At 37.7% G+C, this 18,667-nt stretch overlaps 1 protein-coding gene across 1 annotated transcript; it reads left to right on the forward strand.

Annotated features, from left to right (window-relative positions):
• The first annotated feature begins 9,990 nt into the window (after positions 1 to 9,990).
• On the forward strand, positions 9,991 to 17,143 carry dact1 (dishevelled-binding antagonist of beta-catenin 1). The gene is made up of 4 exons (XM_065253675.2): positions 9,991 to 10,603; positions 12,984 to 13,113; positions 14,036 to 14,191; positions 14,679 to 17,143. Exons 1-4 carry the CDS (start codon positions 10,310 to 10,312, stop codon positions 16,514 to 16,516), a joined length of 2,418 nt encoding a protein of 805 aa, XP_065109747.1. The 5' UTR covers positions 9,991 to 10,309; the 3' UTR covers positions 16,517 to 17,143.
• The last annotated feature ends 1,524 nt before the right edge of the window (positions 17,144 to 18,667 follow it).

The raw sequence follows: 18,667 nt of genomic DNA on the forward strand, positions 1-18,667 counted from the left end.
TTATGACCTACAGAGCAAAACTTGTACTCATTTAAAGACACAGCACTCCATTGTGCACTTTAATAACCCAGAGGCTCTTTTATAAAACGGTGTGTGTGAAGCCACATCGTGACCGTGTTTTAATTACACACGAATCCCTGTGATGAATGACTGAGGGGTAAGGTACCGGTGGCACATAAAAGCGTTGCCATGGCAACCACATCCACATATCCTCCCTGTTAAAGCGAGCATTGAGGAGGTTAGGAAAGCTAAGGAAAATGTCAATTGGTACTCATTTAAGAAACAGACCTCTGTGAGAAAAACTCATTATTTTAGGATTACATTTTCATCTTAGAGGCTCAATAGAAATTTAACTAAATAAAATAAATATTAATATATTACATAATTAAAATCAATATTTAATCTTTATCTTAAAGGAAAACACCACCATTTTTCTATATTTTACTATGTTCTTACCTCAACTTAGATGAATTAATACATACCTATCGTTTTTCAATGCGTGCATTTAATCTTTGTACAGCACACCGTGAATGTGTTAGCATTTAGCCTAGCCCCATTCATTCCTATGGCTCCAAACAAAAGTTTTATTTTGTGCCACCATACTTACTCGTGTAACTACTCATGTAACAGCCTATAAATAGGGAAAACATGGAAGTGTTTGGTGGCTTCTAAATTCATCCCTGTTTGGATCCCAAGGAATGAATGGGGCTAGACTAAAGGCTAACACATTCACGACGCACAGTACAAAGATTAAAAAAAAGATAAAAAAAAGATAGCTATGTATTAATTTTTCTAAGTTGAGGTAAGAACATAGTACAATATTGAAAAACGGTAGTGTTTTCCTTTAATAATAATATTGAATCTGTAAACCTTTAATCTATCTATACCACACCTCATAACACATATGAAGAGCTCAGATGCATGCTATAAATGTCACCTCCGTCAAAAAAGAGATAATGATATTGACTGAATGATCTTGGCATGTATTACCTTCACCAAATACTTTCGTTTCAAATCCGCTTAATCCCGGCCTCAGGCCATTCAGAAATCCACAATTCATGAACATCAGACAAGACAACTGCACCTGGTCTTAAAGGGGACATTTCACAATACTACAAGATGTAAAATAAATGTTGTCCTCAGAGTACATATGTGAAGTTTTAGCTCAAAATATCACACAGATCATTTATTATAACATGTTAAAATTGCTACTTTGTAGGTGTGAGCAAAAATGTGGCTTTTTTGTATGTGTCCTTTAAAATGCAAATGAGCTGATCTCTGCACTAAATGGCAGTGCCATGGTTGGAAAGTGCAGATTAAGGGGCGGTATTATCCCCTTCTGACATCACAAGGGGAGCCGAATTTCAATGAGCTATTTTTTCACATGCTTGCAGAGAATGGTATACCAGAACTAAGTTACTGGGTTGATCTTTTTCTCATTTTTCACGTTGAAAGAAGCACTGGGGACCCAATTTTAGCACTTAAACATGGAAAAAGTCAGATTTTTACGTTATGTCCCCTTTAAGGTGTAGTTAGGTTAAGTTCATGCAGGTGAACATCAAACATTAAAACCTACAGTTACAATTTGTTAAATGCTTTGCTTAAAAAGTGTTCTTGTGCCACTTTTTATTCTTTTGTCCTTTAAATTCATCTAGTTTTTATTTTTAAGTCACAATAATCTATACCTGGGCATAGTTCACCTTGAGTGAAATAACCAGAGTAACCCTTTGTCTACTGTTTTTTCTCTTGATGTTGATTTTTTTAAATGGCTTTTTTAAACATGCTGGGTGTCTGCATGTAATCATTGTGTACCTGCAATGCATGTGCCGTGTCACGTGTTTTTACTCAGGCGGTCATAGTGGGCATGTGTTCAGGGTAAATGGGTGTGAAGGGGCCTTGAGGGGTCTATGTGACAAGGGGAGTTATTGGCATTGTGCAGACCTACATCACCCCACCATTAATACTCTTAATGATCCACAGGATGACAGTTAGGAGATCGTGGAGACCGCATGGCCTGAACGCTATTGTGTGTGTTTGTTTTTACTAAGACACTTTTAGTAGACACCATTCTTTTTAGCTGAAGTACTTCTTTTGTATATATGTATACATGTATATGATTAGAAAGTTCTTTTCTTGGCGTTTTATTTTTTATTTTTAAAAAACGTTTGAGGCTGAATCGGAAAAAATCCTCTAGGTTGATTTTCAGGCAGCTTAGTTTTCTTCACTTTTCTTTATAAAGCTAATACATAATACTACTGCATGAACCTGTGCATGCTATTGCAGGTTATGCAATGCATCATTGTTCTGCACGGCTTTTGTTCAAAACTAATTTCACATGGTGTGAATGTGCACGTTTATTTATAGCCAAACCTGTTGCACTTTTGATGAATGTTTTTTTCAGCCTGATCTCACGAATTTACGTGTTATAGTCACGGAATATTTTGCTCATTTATCCGTGTCATTGTCACGGATCTCTGCCTTTTTCAGTTTTATGTATTGGTTACTCAATTGTTTTTCCTATTTTCTTATCATTGCCGCTTGGGTTTGGGGTTAGAATGACTTTCTGTTATATAAAATGACATCCTAACCCAAACCCAACTCTAATTGTCAGGCAACAATTGTTTAAAAATACGAAATAAAAATAGAAAAAAAATAGTATAAACCAATAGTTAAAGTCACATCCTAACCCAAACCCCAAATCTAATCCCAAACCCAAGCGACAATGGTTTAAAAGGAAAAACAATTGAGTAACCAATACGTGAAACTGACACGGAAAAGAAAGTTTGTGTGACAGACACGGAAAAATGTGGAGATCCGTGACAATGACACGGATAAATGAGCCAAATGTTCCGTGACCATAACACAGAAATTTGTGAGATCAGGTTGCTTTATTCCACTTTTAAACATCATAATATTTTTAATGGAAACCTTTTATTTAAATCTAACTTAATTTGTAGTTATTGAAATATTTTTCATGTTGACATTAAAGTAATGCTTGAACTATCACACTGAAAAAATTATTCAATGAATTTACTCATTTTTTTTAAGGTAAGTGGTTGCAATCAATTTATTTAAGCTACATTTAAACAAAAAAAGATTAGTAAAGTAAAACAAAATATAAAACTTTTGTTTAAATTTAGCTTAAATAAACTTACCCAAAAATTTTTTTTGATTAAATTCAATGAATAATTTTTTTCAGTGCATAATGATTTTAGCAAGGTGCCATTTCCCAGTAGAGAAACTATGTGTGAGTAGTTGTTTAATTTTGTGTTAACTTTATGAAGGGTAACTTTATCAACCAGTTTCAATACTTCCCTTTGCTTGTAATTCATTGGTCAGGATTGTACATAAGATGAATGTCAATAGCAGGTCGGACTTTTGATATCCGCATGGTTTTATATTTTTCAAATAAGTATATTCAATCAAAGATATACTGGATGTAAGACATGACAACCACAATGAACTTAAAATAGCCTACAGGCTTTATATATGTCGGTCTTATGTTCAGCATGAGCCACATGGGAAATATTCAGTAGCTTTGAGTTTCCATTAATATTCAGCTGTGAGTGTCTCTGTCCTATTGTCTGTTACTTAACAAAAAATCTATACATTTTAATTTGAGTGAAACCACAAGGGACAACAAAACTGCAGACCAGCAAATAAATCACATTATTTCTCAATTATATCTGTCTTAATGTTCTCAGTTTAACACGGGTTTCTATGGACAGCATCCGTGACTTGCTTTCAGTCATGACCAAAATCATTTTAATTCATTTCTCAGTTTGTAAAAACAAGTGCAATTGTGTTTACATAAAATTCTTATAGTATAGGGGGTTAGACCTTGTAGCGATAAAAAGTCAATTATGCAGTAATATTTTGAATGTATACCCACAAGATATAAACATTTATACATGTTAACATTCACACTGTCAGAATTATTTTTCCAAAATGTAGCCCAGCTGCATGTTACTGCATGTTACCGGGGTGGCACCCTTTCAAAAAGTGCGTATTTGTACCTAAAGATTTCATATTAGTAACCCACAGATGCATATTGATAACAAATGTATACATATCTGTACCTAATGGGACATTTTTTAAGGGTACTGCCCCAGTGACATCTGGGGTACATACAGTATTTTGACCATTGTTGATAACAGTGTAATGCTGTTTTAACCCATAGTTGGGTCAAATATGTACATTTTCTAGGTTGATTTAAAGCAACAGTTGGATTTGTTCCTATTTTATCCAAACATGTTGAAAGAACTCTGCATTTTAGAGCTTCAACAGGGGTCTGTTGGGAATATTACTGGGAGTCCTTCAAATATTGTTTGCATTCAAAAATGTATATAAAAAAATGAAACATCAAACTAAAATGCATTAATAGGCTAATAACAGAACGGATTTACTTTACCGATTCTTTCCGATAACGTACGAAAAAATGAAGAAAGAGGAGTTACTACCGCGGGAGGAGCGAAATCTATGATAGATGTTGAATGAACTCAAAAATAATAGTTAGCTAAACTTTTTGGCACATTTTGAGTACCAGGTACTTTTTATTATAAGTTAATTCTACTGTTTGGTTTTACAGTGTATAATATGCACGCGCCTATTTCCAACATAAGACAGAAGTCTTACTTACCGCAAGCAACTCATGACCCGGTTGGGACTTTTCAAAGAAATCCAGCGCATCAAACACACACGCAAAACTCCGCTGCTACCCCGGATAATAAACTAAATCCATTGTTTTCATAAGGCTGGCTTTCTTCTCCTTACATCCAAACACAAATTTCTTCATTCATGCTAGTGTTGAGTTATGAAATTAAACAAAGCTGTTGCGTGATCTGATGTTTGTAAGTTCTAGCGTTCTACCCGCTGATTGAGGAGTGGGCGGGGTTTTCCGGGGGAAGTGTCCATATAAATAAGTGATACGTATAGAAACCCCTGAAACGTCAGCTGGACCTGTAATCGAAAAACTTTCAGAAACTTGTACGAACCCTGGCGAAGTGCATTCGGCACAGAAATACTCCCAACTGCTTTTTTGACACTTTGCCTACGTTTAGCATAACTCTATAACTGTGTTAATAAGTCAGAATGCATGAAATACCATTGAACCACCCCTTTAAGGTTAAAATAAAGGGTCCCCCGTGAAAATCAATTCAGTAAATTTAAAATGTTATGAAGTATGTTCACAGTATGTATCTGTGCATACAAAAACTTATACTTTTATATATTTGTAATGCAACCATCATAACAAAGCATGTAAACCCAGTCTTAATTTGATACTGGGGGTCCTTGCGCCTCCTGGGGACCCCCACTTGGCCTGAAAAAATGAGACTAGTGTGATATAATTGCTTACTAATCGCTTACTAAATTTCTTAAACCTCATGACCACGGTAACCTATATGGCTAGCAAATCCACCATATAGAAATCTAGAGCCTAGTCTCACTGCTAAAATAGCAAGTTACTTTAGATAGCTACAGCTCACACAAATAAATATTGCATTTATGAATGATAATAATGAACATAAGTTGTAAAATTCCTGCTTTTAAACCTTTGGGAATGCCATTACAAGTGCATTAGCATGAACCCAATTTTTGTTTGTTTTTACAAACTGAGCGACGGATCAGAATTATTGCCTGTGGTAATTGTCAACATGCCACAGATGTTGTTTTGAAGCCGGTACATTCCTTCCCTGAACTTCATAAAGAAATGCTTTTCTACCTTGAACCATATTTTTGTTATTGTATCATGAAAGGCATCTCTTGACATTATGATGTTATTGATGAGTGATTGGAGAGTTTGGATGCATGTGGTTTCTCACAGCGTGTGGTAAAGACAATAGCCCAATGCCTTTCAAATAGACTCGACTTTGACTCTCGTACAAGCCGGTAAAAAAGATACTCAGGCAGTTAGTTCCTGATCAAACATTTCACCAATGCTTTTGTTTCCTCGTCTACGGGAAACTAAACCAAACATTTACAACTAGTTATGTCTGGCTTATTGCCACAAGCGTTGGGTGTAAATTCAAAAGTAATAAGATCAGAGTTATGACGGATGTGTTTTATAAAAGCGCTCTGTGTCCAGTGTGACACATGATATGGGTGAAAGGCGATGATTGGGACCGCATTTATAAATCCTGCAGGGTGCGTTCGCTCAACTCGTCCCCGCAGTTCGTTATGTTGAGCGTTGTGGGCTTTGATGTATTTAGATGTATTAATTTATTCCCGTGTTTCTGCCAGTGCTACATAATGGGCTCCTGTTCTCGTTTAATGGGCCTTACAAAATTCATAAGGTAATTACTGAGAATGATTGGATTAGGTTAAAGCACAATTGTGACTTTGTACTACCAAAGCTTGTCTACGGAAGACCGTCTAGCCTTTTTGGGTCATGAAATGATCATCAAGCATTCATTATTTTTTTAAAGCCCTACATTTAAATTCTACGTTTATCTTGTTTGTCCGACATATTTGATTCTTCTGCCTTTGATCCAATTACAATGTGTGCATATCCCGGGTCACTTCCTGTCCCATAATCTCACCCCGAGGGTGTCCGGCAGTCATGACCCCGTCGAATTATTGTTGCCTCCTAAATTTGTGCCCTTAAGCCACTATTTCTGTCCACCTCTTTGACCATATGTGTGTATATCTGTGTGTTTGTAACTGTGTTATTGTGTAACCATTCGAGGAGGGATAGTGTTTCATTCAAAGAGAAGTATGAGAAGTATCACCAGCTGTGTTACAAACATCTGTTCCTCATAGAAGCGGCCCGCTTGCTCAATCCCTCAACGTTTTGAGAGAGAGAGATTAAGCTTTGTGCTGTCTACCGAAGGTCTTCTTTTGACTTTTCAATGGCCGCTTAGCTGTGAATCACACGAAACCGTCTGAGCCGTCGGCTGGTTTTGATGGACGGGGGTTTTTAAAAGTGCAGTGTTTTTAATTAGACATGCTGAATGCAGAATGAGTCTGTCCATCAGAGTCAGAGGCGCAACTAATTTATTCAGATGAGCAAAATGCATGCTTCTTCTTTAATTGGAATTCTTGTGTCTGAATATAAAATTCAGTATACAGCATCTACTTCAGTTTTGTCTTTGACTGTTTCAGTCCAGTATCTGTCCAACAAAAGCAAACCTCAGGAGTGATGTAAAGTCACCCAACAGCAATGTAAAAGAGCATGCAAAGATGTGAATAAAAATCAGGGTTATTCTATCAAATATTCATTTTTTAATTGTTTTTAAAATACATGTAAAACATTAGCTTTGTGTTGTGTAAACCCATTAACTGGCACTGTCCCATAAACCAGAGTTTATTTTTCATGTAAATGTTAATCTATCACAACAAACTATATATTGTTAAAAAGGTCTAAGAATGTAGTTTTCATATTCAAAACCTTTTATAAGTAATAATAATGCAGTGACTGTGATTTATTAATTTGAGTATGCAGCAAACCAACACAAAGCTCTTTTTTTTAAATAATTGTATGTATAAAACAATACTATATTGCATTATTTTTATTTATTACAATAAATTACAAAACTGCTATAATAATTTTTTGTTATTTAATATTTTCACCTCCAGACACTTCCGTAAAAAAACTTTAAAGTGTCTTCTTTAAAACAAGACCAAATTTAGGCTTCTAGACCAAAAAATGCCAGGGTTATATTAATTTAAAGGGGTACCTTTGATCACCCCACTCAAAAAGGGCTGTTTCAGGTAAAGTATTTAAATAAATATAAATACTTTGTAGTGTTTTAAAATCTTTAAAAATTGCATTTTTTGTTACGATGTCCAGTTTTTTTGCAAAAAAGAAAATGCAACTAAAAACATAATTTTTATTAGAAATTTGGCAGAAATGTCGTCTGTGGTTGACAGAATGAAACAAAAATTTTCATTTTACTTAAATACTGAAAATAATCTTAAAGTGCTCTCTTCATTTTTCTGCAGCTGTACATCACATTTGAACTTGATTTGGGTTTTAGTGTTTTTATATTTTATTGCAAGTTTTAACAAATCCATAGATTTTTGGCCAACCCAAAGACCCCTAAATTAAAAAGTTACATTTTGGCAACCTAAAAAAACATTTCTGTATCATTTGTGGGCGGTTTCTCGGACAGGGCTTATCCTAGTCCTAGACTAAAATGCATGTTTGAGCTACTTTAATTTCAAAACACTTTGTACTGACATATTTTAATGTATAGCATAGCCATTGTTTTGTCTTAAGATGCACACCTATAGTTTTTGTAAGGTTTGTTTGTAAAAACTTCTTAAATGTCCTAAAATAACTAAGGCCTAGTCCTGGATTAATCTAAACCCTGTCCGGGAAATCACCCCATGTTGTTTAACAGATAAATTCATGTTAACGCTGCAAGCTTTGCCTGTATATTTTATTGTCATGGAGAAATGCACAGGCAAAAATAATGATGCATCATAATCATGATCTTAAAAATAAGATTGCACGCTGCTTTGTCAAAAGCTGAGTTTAAATATTTGTAACAATATAAGCAGGAAAAAGGGAATCATCAAAGTAACCACATTTCTTTGTGTCTGAAACATGAATTCGCTTCAAATCGTCCAAAACAATCCAATTTTTTTCTTAACCCCTTTCACAGACGATAGCTACTTGCTTCAAACAAATCAGATGTCTGCTTTCAGTTCTTCATGCTTCTGACTAATGAGCTGCTTGAGAAATGTGACATCAGCGTCTTATAGAAGCAGCTGTGTAGTCTATTACCAGTAAAGATCTTTGAACACGTGTTTAACAGATCCTTGTTTCAGAAAACCTATAGATCATTGCAAATGTATGTTAGTAAAATCCTCAACTTTTCCAGTTTAAATATGCACAAACAATTAAAAAAGTTTAAAAGGGATCATGCATAAATACTGTGATGTTTTGAAAAATTCTTGGATTAACAACAGTAGAGGGCAGTCACTACACCTGAGTGCCTCACCAACATTTTAATTACATTCATAAATCTTCATTTTGATATTAATTAACTGTAATGCTTCTCATTATCCGTAATGATAATCATCTGTAATGTAAGCTATTAAACATTTTAGTAGGTTATTATGCTTCTTATTTATAATACAAATTAAAGAAAGTCACGCCTGACCCGATGCTTATTTTTGTTTTGAACCACCGCTTTGTTTTGTTATATCGCACAGACACAGTAATTATTGAGGTTATTTTCATCTTTTTCCATCACTTTAATGTGCTTGTTTGGAATTTGTTGATGTTCTTGTTTGGGATATATATATACCATATAATGCATATTTATTCTGTGAAAGCTTTTTTGATAAACATTTTGGTCACACTTAATCTCTTCTCATTGCTATTTCTTATATTTTAATAATAGTTAACTAATCCAAACTAAAACTATAAAAAAGAAAATTGGACAAAATTTCCAAGTACACTGTCAGAAGAAAAATCTTATCCTAATATGTACAATTTAGGTACAAAAATGAATACATTTGGTACCAATGTGTACCTTTAAGATACTGATATGCATTCCTTGGTACCAATATGATACTAATATGAACTCTTTAGGTCCAAAGTTTTCTTTTTGAAAAGTTACTGCCTCAGTTTTTTCCCTGACAGAGACAATATCTGTTTTCTTTACTATTTAGTCAAGCACACAATAAAAAATAATTTTAAGCATCACCCGTTAACTTAAAATTGTTTTAAGATCACAGGAAACACACGGTTAGTCAAGTGTCTCCAAAAGTTTGACTTGTATAGGCCTACACAGTATTGCCATCTAATACTTTTGGTATTTTATTGTAAAGGACAATTTCATTCAAAGACATATTTTTCACCTAACGCAATTCTTAACAATGAAAACATCTTATTAAACAATTTTAAACAGTTAATGCACGAAAAAAACATGTAGGTTACGCAGGAGAGAGTGTAGCTTTGTGCCGGTGGGCGTTACCGAGACGGGCGTTAGGACCCTGCGGCATCCTCAGTGGGTTTCCTCAGAGTGTGTGAGTATTGATTGAGCTCTGGTCCCAGTATTCACATTCAGTTCCAAGTATCGTGCGGGCGCTTCAGCACCTCTTTCTCTCTCTATTTGGCACAAACATTTGGATTTGGACGTTTATCCTATAGCAAGGACGTCATGCTTTTATATGACTACAGGAGACACACCATTGTCTGAACTGAATCGTTTTTTTCCTTTTTATAGTTTTTCGGATCTTTCTTGGGTTTGTTCATTTCACTTTCAATCAATGGATTTGGTCTGACCATGTAATAAGTGTCTGTCAGATGCGGACTCGTATAAGCAGATGATTTTTGCTGGATGTATACATACATGAGATGTCAGAGATGTTCATGTCCAGGGATTATTGCGCTCAGATGATGCGCGAGCGCAAGGAATGTGACACGCGCTCCCGGGACGCGGACATGGAGCGGATTCGAACCCGCGAGCGCCTGGACGCGACTGTCGCGGGTCTGGCTGAACTGGAGTATGTGAGACAGAGACAAGAGCTGCTGGTCAGGAGCGTAATAAACCTTCAGGAGGAGAAACATTGCGTCTTACTGGAAGACAGTTATCTGAACAACGAGGAGAAACTTCTGGAGGAGAATATTTTGTTATTGAGAAAACAATTGGTGAGTAAACGATTCATGCATTTTTAATCTTGACTTTTATTTACACATTTAAGACAAACCCAACCGGTTGTTTAAATTAACCTAGAAAAGGTTCATATTTCACTTAACCATAATACAACCCAAAGTGCAGCACATTTCTCTTACTGATTATTCTGAAGATATTTTTGTCAATGACGTTTTTTTTGAAGAATTGGCATTTTTTATTGTATCAATGAAAATACCATGGTACTTTAGTATCTAAATGCAAACACCTTGTACAAATATGGTGGCTAAGCATACAGCACTGTGGCATAAATTAAAGTAGCATGGCATTTGCATGACTGTACCAGGGTAGTACCACAGTATTTTCATAACTAATCTGTATATAAAACAAAAATAGATATGATTTATGTGCCTTACATCTTTGGTGTAATTTGTAATTCTTTGTGCATGAAAATGTGTATGCATTATTAATTCATTTTGAAAAGACAAACTCAATTTTATTATACTATTTTTTTTTTATATTTGTTTTGTTATGATAATACAAAATTAATAATAATAATAAATATGTAACAATTTTTTTATTAAAATGCTAATAAAAAATGTACATGTCCAGTGGGTGTGACATTTTTTAAGAATTAACTTAAAAAAAAACTTTTACAGATAATTTTGCTTAAACAGATGTATCATATTTAAAGCAGTCTATTATCAAAGACAAGGATGTTGTATATTAAAATTGAAATAATTCGGCAATTATTTAGTTTTTGTGGATTAAAGTGCTGTGTTTGGCCATGAGAGTGCATTTGATGCTGTAAAATCTTTATAAAGTCATTCAGACAAATAATCAAGGCATTTAAATTAAACTTCCTGAGTTTGTGATGCTGTTCTAGGGGGGTCTGAATGAGATTAGTAGGAGCGTTTCAATGGAAATGAACTTTTAAAGCCTGGCTCAAGACCCCTGCTGTCTTTAGAGGATGACTGAGATTAAAATTAACTGTTGGGTCACCTGGTTCCACTTAGGAGTATTTGCAAACATTTCCCTTATTGTAACCCATTGGGATCCATGCATTGTAGCTAATGTTTTGTACACAGGAAAGAAAATAACAAGGTTTCCTGGCTTTTTACGAGCCTCAAACATGTACATAAGTGGTTTAAGTTGCTCCCACAATTACATCTTGAGGTTAGTTTGTTAGCAAACCTCAAAACGACAACTACATTATAGTCTGTGGTGTAACTGTTGCGTATCAATGTCCATGGAGAAATAAGCCAATGTCCTTCTTCACCTAGTTTAAAGCCGAGCTTTTCGAGCTGTTCCAATGCGGTGTTGATTATAAATCCGAAATGTAAAAATGAAGCCATCAACAGGGTCTGGAGTTAATTTAATGCCGTTTCAAAATAACCGTGGTGGTGTGCTGTGCAAATGGCACTTTGTGTAAAATTGGTCTCTGCACAGCCCAGCATGCTAAGGGCACAGGGCCCATAAATCACTTGTGGCCTGCCTGTCAGTACCAGACTTTTTTACAGCTTCGCTATGCAGCGAAGGCAACGCCATTCCACTGCTCCATGTAGTCCAGATCTGCCCTGCATTGCTTCCTCTGTCAGCAAACAGCAGTTAAATATGCAGCAGATAACACGGGTGATTATGGGTCATTTGAAGTAATGCATGTCTGCTCTGAAGAGGCCACATTTTCCTCGGTCTGCCGTTTCGCCGCGCTTAATTTGGAATGCGCACATGATACGGGCGTTGTCAGATGCATCCAATTGCTCTAAAGCGGTGTGTCAAAGCCGGATGGTCGTTCCCATACGTGGTGTGACTCAGATTTTGTTCGCAACTACATAAATGTCTGTCTGATCCGGGCCACCAGCATTGCGAGATGCATTTTGAAATGCGATTGTATGTGGATTACTTAAGGGCTGCATGATGCACCTGCTAAAGTAAAAATAAACATTGTAAACATAATAAAGGGGGTCGCACACTGGCCGATCAGCGTCGAGTCGCGTCTAGGACAACTCGGAGGTGTCGTAAAACCGGAAGTGCACATTAAATAGCGCGAGCTTTGTCAGATAGCGTCTACTTCAAAATGCAAAATATACGTTAGCAGTCAATGTTAATCGTTAATGATTTTGGACAAATATGATGTTATTTAATGTTAAACTATGTGAGTGATGCTCTGTGGCGCGACAGGGATTTGAGCAACTTCCTGAGTCGTAGCTGGGCGTATACTCATAGAAAGCAATGTGTTTGAGTTTTTTAGAACGTTGCGGCGCTGAGCTGCGCGGCTGGTGTGCGGCCCCCCTAAGTGTTGCAAAACAATTTGGCTATGGGAAAATTATGTCTTTATGATGTCACTCGATTAAATATAATTTTGTATTAACCTATGTGTGTATTGTTTACTTATAGACCTGCCTCAGGAAGCGAGATGCCGGTTTGATCAACCAGCTCCAAGAATTAGACAGACAGATCAGTGACCTACGACTGGACACGGAGACTTCGCAAGAACACGTGGAGACGGACAGCCGACCGAGCTCAGGTTGGTTCCCGTTGTAAATCCAAGCATGCATGGATGGCTTTTGAGAAAATACAAAATTCAGTTCAGTCTGATAAAATCATAATTTTGTCAAAGATAACCTATATCGACTCTCTGCACGTAAAGCAATCTTTGCAACTAGCGTAGGCGGAAAGCGGCATTTTTAATTAAACCGATTAACAAGCGTCTATCATTCCTAATGTTCCGCTTTCACCCGAGGGAAACAATCAGCTGTCCTGTTTCGAATTATATCACTCTGCGTAAGTCTTCTTTACGTGCTTTGGGCCTGCAGTAGCATGTGTACCTGCAAGGCCTAATGTCAGTTGGAAACTGCTTAGCTGTTTTGTTTACGCACTAATTTGGTAATATGAACAATCTGCCTCTGTGCTAGAGGCCTGCAAGGCTCCATTAGTTTACATTCCAAATACGAGAGGTCATTTTAGTGCTGGGACTGAGTGCACTTTTGTTGGAGGAAGGTTATATAAAGTGGAGATTGATTACACGTGTGGAAGCTGCTCTGTGAAAGTCTGAATTGTTAAAATGGGTTTCTAGCAAGTTCTAATGGAAAGGTAGATGTCTTCGAACTTACAGTTGGTGATATTTGCGTTACGACAAAAGGCTAGTTTAACATTTTGAGTGCTTTGGTTTGTAGTTATAGGAGATGTGGTCCTTGCTTCACTATTTAAATGCTAATATCAATTGAATGTATTTCCTCTGACAAAGTGATACCTTCCTGGAAGCTGTGTTGTGCAAATTACAGCTGGATACAGTTATGGAAAATAGTTTAGTGGAGAGTACCGAGTGTGCTACTCAAGCTGCCATAAAGTTAATATTTTATTAGTTTCTATTATTGCACGCCAAGATGTAAATGTTCTTCGACTTCCTGAAGATGTGAAATAAATGTCTTTCTGTCTTTCTCTCCTAGGATTTTACGAGCTAAGTGACGGTACTTCAGGATCTCTCTCCAATTCCTCCAACTCCGTCTTCAGCGAGTGTTTGTCCAGTTGTCGCTCCACCACCTGCCTGTGCACCCCCCTCGACACCTCGTTCTGTGCCTCCGAAGGAAGGCATAAGCCTACAGGTGAGATTTCCCCGTGACAGCTTTAGGTTTCTGGGTCATTCTGGTTGGTCATATTCATCAGCACTTTCATGAAGAAACACTTTGTTAATGAAATGCAGCTCTATTTATTTAATAGTGATGATTTCCTCCAGCGAAAGTTGTTATCACAAAGAACATCTTTGTTCATTTGACTCTAGATTCAACTGACGTCAATCTTGCGTTGTATTAGCGTTAGCAGAAAGCTTTCTGTAATCACTTAAGCTTGAATGTGTAAACAAAGGTGAAACGAGAGAAGTTTGGTCCCAGACAGAGATAGAAACAGTCTCAGAGGCCTGCTAAAGGCTCTCCCAGGCACACCTATAAGCTGGTAACAAAAGGCTCATTAGCACATCAAAACTAATCAACCACCCACCTAGCCAAGCATTAACTCATTAACTATGTTAGTTCAATTTTTAGCTTGCACTGTTTTTATTCTTTTATTGACTGTTGTTTTTTCTGGTCTTGGCAGATGAGCTGGGTGTTTGTGCCGAGTGTGATTGCCAGTGCGAAGACTCGACTTCCAAAGCAGTCCACAGGTCTCTTTCTGCGTCTTACTCCCCTTCCTCGGATGGCTGCTCTGATGGTGTATCCAAATTTCACTGTGACCTCATTGCCAAGAACGGTAGTGATGTTTACCGGTATCCCAGCCCTCTCCATGCGGTGGCTGTTCAAAGCCCCGTCTTCCTCCAATCCATGACTGGCCACCCAAAGGATGATTGTAGTTTTTCCAAACTTGGTGAAGCATCAAGTGATGAGCAAAAACCTGAGCAGCCTGTGGGATCTCAGAATTCCTCCTGGCATGGTTCCCTCCCAAACAAAAGACTGGATAGTTATATCTTTGGTTTGCTTCAGAGGAGAGTGCAGCCTTTGAGGACCAACAAACCGCGAACGAGCATCAACACTGACCCCTCCAAGAGCATTTTAAGGCAGGCTAGTCTTTGCTCACGGGCCCCCGCTGCTGTCCAGCCTCAACAATGGACCTCTGACCTCAAGCCTAACTGGCAGACATGTTTACAAGATGTGTCAGCAGCTAGCACTGAGCCAAGTACAGCTTCCCCCCAAAGACAGTGGACGGCTGAGTCCAAAGGAGGAACTCTACAAAGCGAAGCATCTTTCTCTCCAAGTCAACCACAAAATGCTTACTCAACCACCAATGATACTAGAAAGAAAACTTCTGGAGCCTGTAAAGGCCAGCCATTAAGTGCTGTATCAAAGGACTGCCAGGATTTGGGAAGCCCAAATGCAGTTTCCTCTCCCAAGCTCAACAAACATTCTTATTACGCCGTGGAGGACATTAAATCAGGCCAGGCAATAAAAGCAAACCCAGTTAAGAGGAATCCCAAGGCCCAAGCCTCAGCGGGATGTGGCAAAGAAGTGGAGAGGACGGCTCCAGAATCGCTCAGTCTTGGTTCCTCCTCGCAAAGCCAGGATGAGGGAAGTCAGCTGGTCAGTGCCCAGTACGTCCCTGCACAAAAACAGAATGTAAATCTCTGCAAGGGTGGCACTAAAAACATCAAGGTTGTTAAAGTGAAAAACGCCAGCGGTGCGAAATCTCGATCCCATGTTTCCGAGCATGTTTCAGAGACTGCCCGTGACAAACATCGAACGGGATCTAAGAGGTATCGATATGTAGACGACATATACCACTCGCATAAATCCTCCAAAAAGTCCACATCGAAACCCAAAAGAATCCCTGCCTCCATCCCTGAAGGAAGAATCCTGGAGAAGCACACTAGTTCCACGGGTCGATCATCTGCCCATAGACATCACGGTCATCATCGGCATCACGAGGCAGTGCTGGCCAAACCCAAATACAAACGCAATGACTGCCACCGGAGACCAAGGGGTCTCCATGAGATCCCATACGAGGAGGCTTTCAGGAGAGCTCATCGCAGGCAGAAAAAAGAAATGCTCAGCCAGATGTACCTGCCGTCTAATGCTCACTACACCAGTCCCTATGCTTACGTAGGCAGTGACTCTGAATATTCAGCGGAGTGCGCCTCCCTCTTCCATTCCACCATTTTGGACACCAGCGAAGACGAGCGCAGTAATTACACAACCAACTGTTTTGGGGACAGCGAGTCCAGCGCTAGCGAGGCAGAATACGTAGCCGAGAGCAGCACTAGCAGTGACTCTGAAGGTAGCGCAGGGGTCAACTGGCCCCAATTTAACCAAGCGGGCGCAGAGTCCCACGGAATGACGGCGGCACAGGCCAAGGCTTTCGTCAAAATCAAGGCTTCTCACAACTTGAAGAAAAAGATTTTGCGTTTCAGATCAGGCTCATTAAAACTCATGACCACCGTGTGATTTGAGAAACACAAAGTTTGGTTAACGTGTAGCCAATCAAATTGGCGCAAGTCACACAATCAAGTGCCTAGACAGAACTCAGCTCCACGGCCTAAAACGCTTTCGGTCAGAGCTGGGAACTCGATTTCTGTCCGGCCCTTATTGCATGCACTTTCACAAATGAGCAAGTGCTAAGAACAGCATTTGAAAAGCTTCTTTGTATCCCCTGATGTCAATGTCTTTAGCCTTTTTAAACATTTTCGTTTCGTATTTATTATAAATCCGGCTTTTGCTGTGATGCATCTACATAGCAAGTACTATGTATACTATGTAAATGCATTATTCATGGTTTACTTTTTTAAATAAGATATTTATAACTTAATATATTTGGTTAGTCATACATGGAAATGGTATAGAAAGTATGACTTTGCTGAAGCGGTGCATCACAGACGCAGTCTGCCTGAAAAATGTTTAAGGTTACGAAGGCAAATTCACCTGCTGATTTTCAAGGGCTTTTGTTATGTGCACATTAAATATGCATGAGCAACGGCTTTACACTTTCACATTATTAGCTGTAAATGACTCGATTTTGTAAAATGAATGTTTATGTCCTTGTGTCTTATTCTTTATTAAATCTTATTGTTGAAATCATTCAAATTTTGAGTTTTTTTATATGACACCAGCTGCTTTTCTCAAATAAGAATGTAAGTGCTGCAATATGTAAACTGACCAACAATAAAATCTCTCCACTGTGTATTTTAATGGCCTGAAATTAGAGTCTACAGATGTCACAGGCATGTTAAGGCCACCGAACCCCCTGCCAGAACTGATAAAATGTGGTTTCTAGTTTTAGTCTCCACAGCGTGTTTAGTAAACAAACACTTACAGTTCTTCCTTACCATCTGTGTAACATTTCAAGGACAGCAAAGTTCACAGCTGTCAACAGCACGGTTAGTCTTATTCTCCATTGAAAGACACAGTGAAAACATAAGGGTTAAATGTTGCATTTATGGTTAAGACCTGTTGCTCTTTGAATCTTACGTATCTAGCATTTGTATAGTGAAGGTGAGATAATGTTTAGCATGAGATTTACGTGAAAGAAATGGTTAATGTTAAACGTGGTTTAAGTGAAAGTGCAAAGATAGCTAGAAGATAGTTACTGTCCTTGCATGATTGTCTGACCTTTTTTTTCCTTTTTGGCTTTTGTCCCAAGTAGTCACATTTCCCATTCTGTTTCCATGCTACAGCAGGGATGGCTCCTGGAATAGGCCTGGCTTTTTAAAGCGTGGTATGTCTGTTTAGATTACCACAGCTGTGTGAAAACCAGACTGTGTTCTCCTCTTTCTGGCATTTAAGAGCACATGGCTTTGTTGCCCAGTTATAAGATATCTTTCTATACCCTTTTGAGTCATCGAGGGCAATCAGACTTTACCTAATGATAGTTTATTTCGCGTATACTTTTACCATAGATCTCCAAAATCTTGGAAAAGGGATTTAAAAAAAGGATATGCGTTAAGGTGGAGTTTTCTCCAGCATATTGTGGTTGCAGTTTGCATTACTTGCACAAATATGATAGTCTGTAAACTGTAATTTAAAGTTAACTTAATTACTGTATTTACAGTTATGTTGCCAAATGTGTTTGATCTGCTAGATGACGTTGTGGGTCATTTGCACAGGAATAAACATGAAAGCATTGTGTAATTTCTGAAACATTTCAGTTTGTTCTTTCTAATAAGTTCACAGGGAGTTTAGACGTCAGCAAACATTTGGACCGAAAAAGATAGCATTTTTGAGGTTTGACCGTAATTGTGTTTGCATAATGTACGAGCAATGAAGAGCTTCATGTTGTGGCTATTATTCTGAGTGAAAATAAATACAGATTGGACAAATGCATAAAAAGAACTCTTTAAGGTGCCAAAGAATTCATTGAAATAATATTGTTTCTGATATCTACATAGAAGGTGTGTGGCTTTATTAAATGCAAAAAATTTTTTAGAGATATGGTTTTACAACCCTAGGATTTGCCCTAAAAATGAAATGGTCTATCATTACCTTATTTATAAGGGTCATGAATATATAATGTTGAGCTCTTCTCTGATTGGCTGCTTTTCAGAGCAGCTTCTTTCAGTAGCTCTGTGTGTGTAAACAGATTTTATGTACAGACAAAGATAC

The sequence above is a fragment of the Paramisgurnus dabryanus genome, chromosome 17 (assembly GCF_030506205.2).
Source record: "Paramisgurnus dabryanus chromosome 17, PD_genome_1.1, whole genome shotgun sequence".
Lineage (NCBI taxonomy): Eukaryota > Metazoa > Chordata > Actinopteri > Cypriniformes > Cobitidae > Paramisgurnus > Paramisgurnus dabryanus.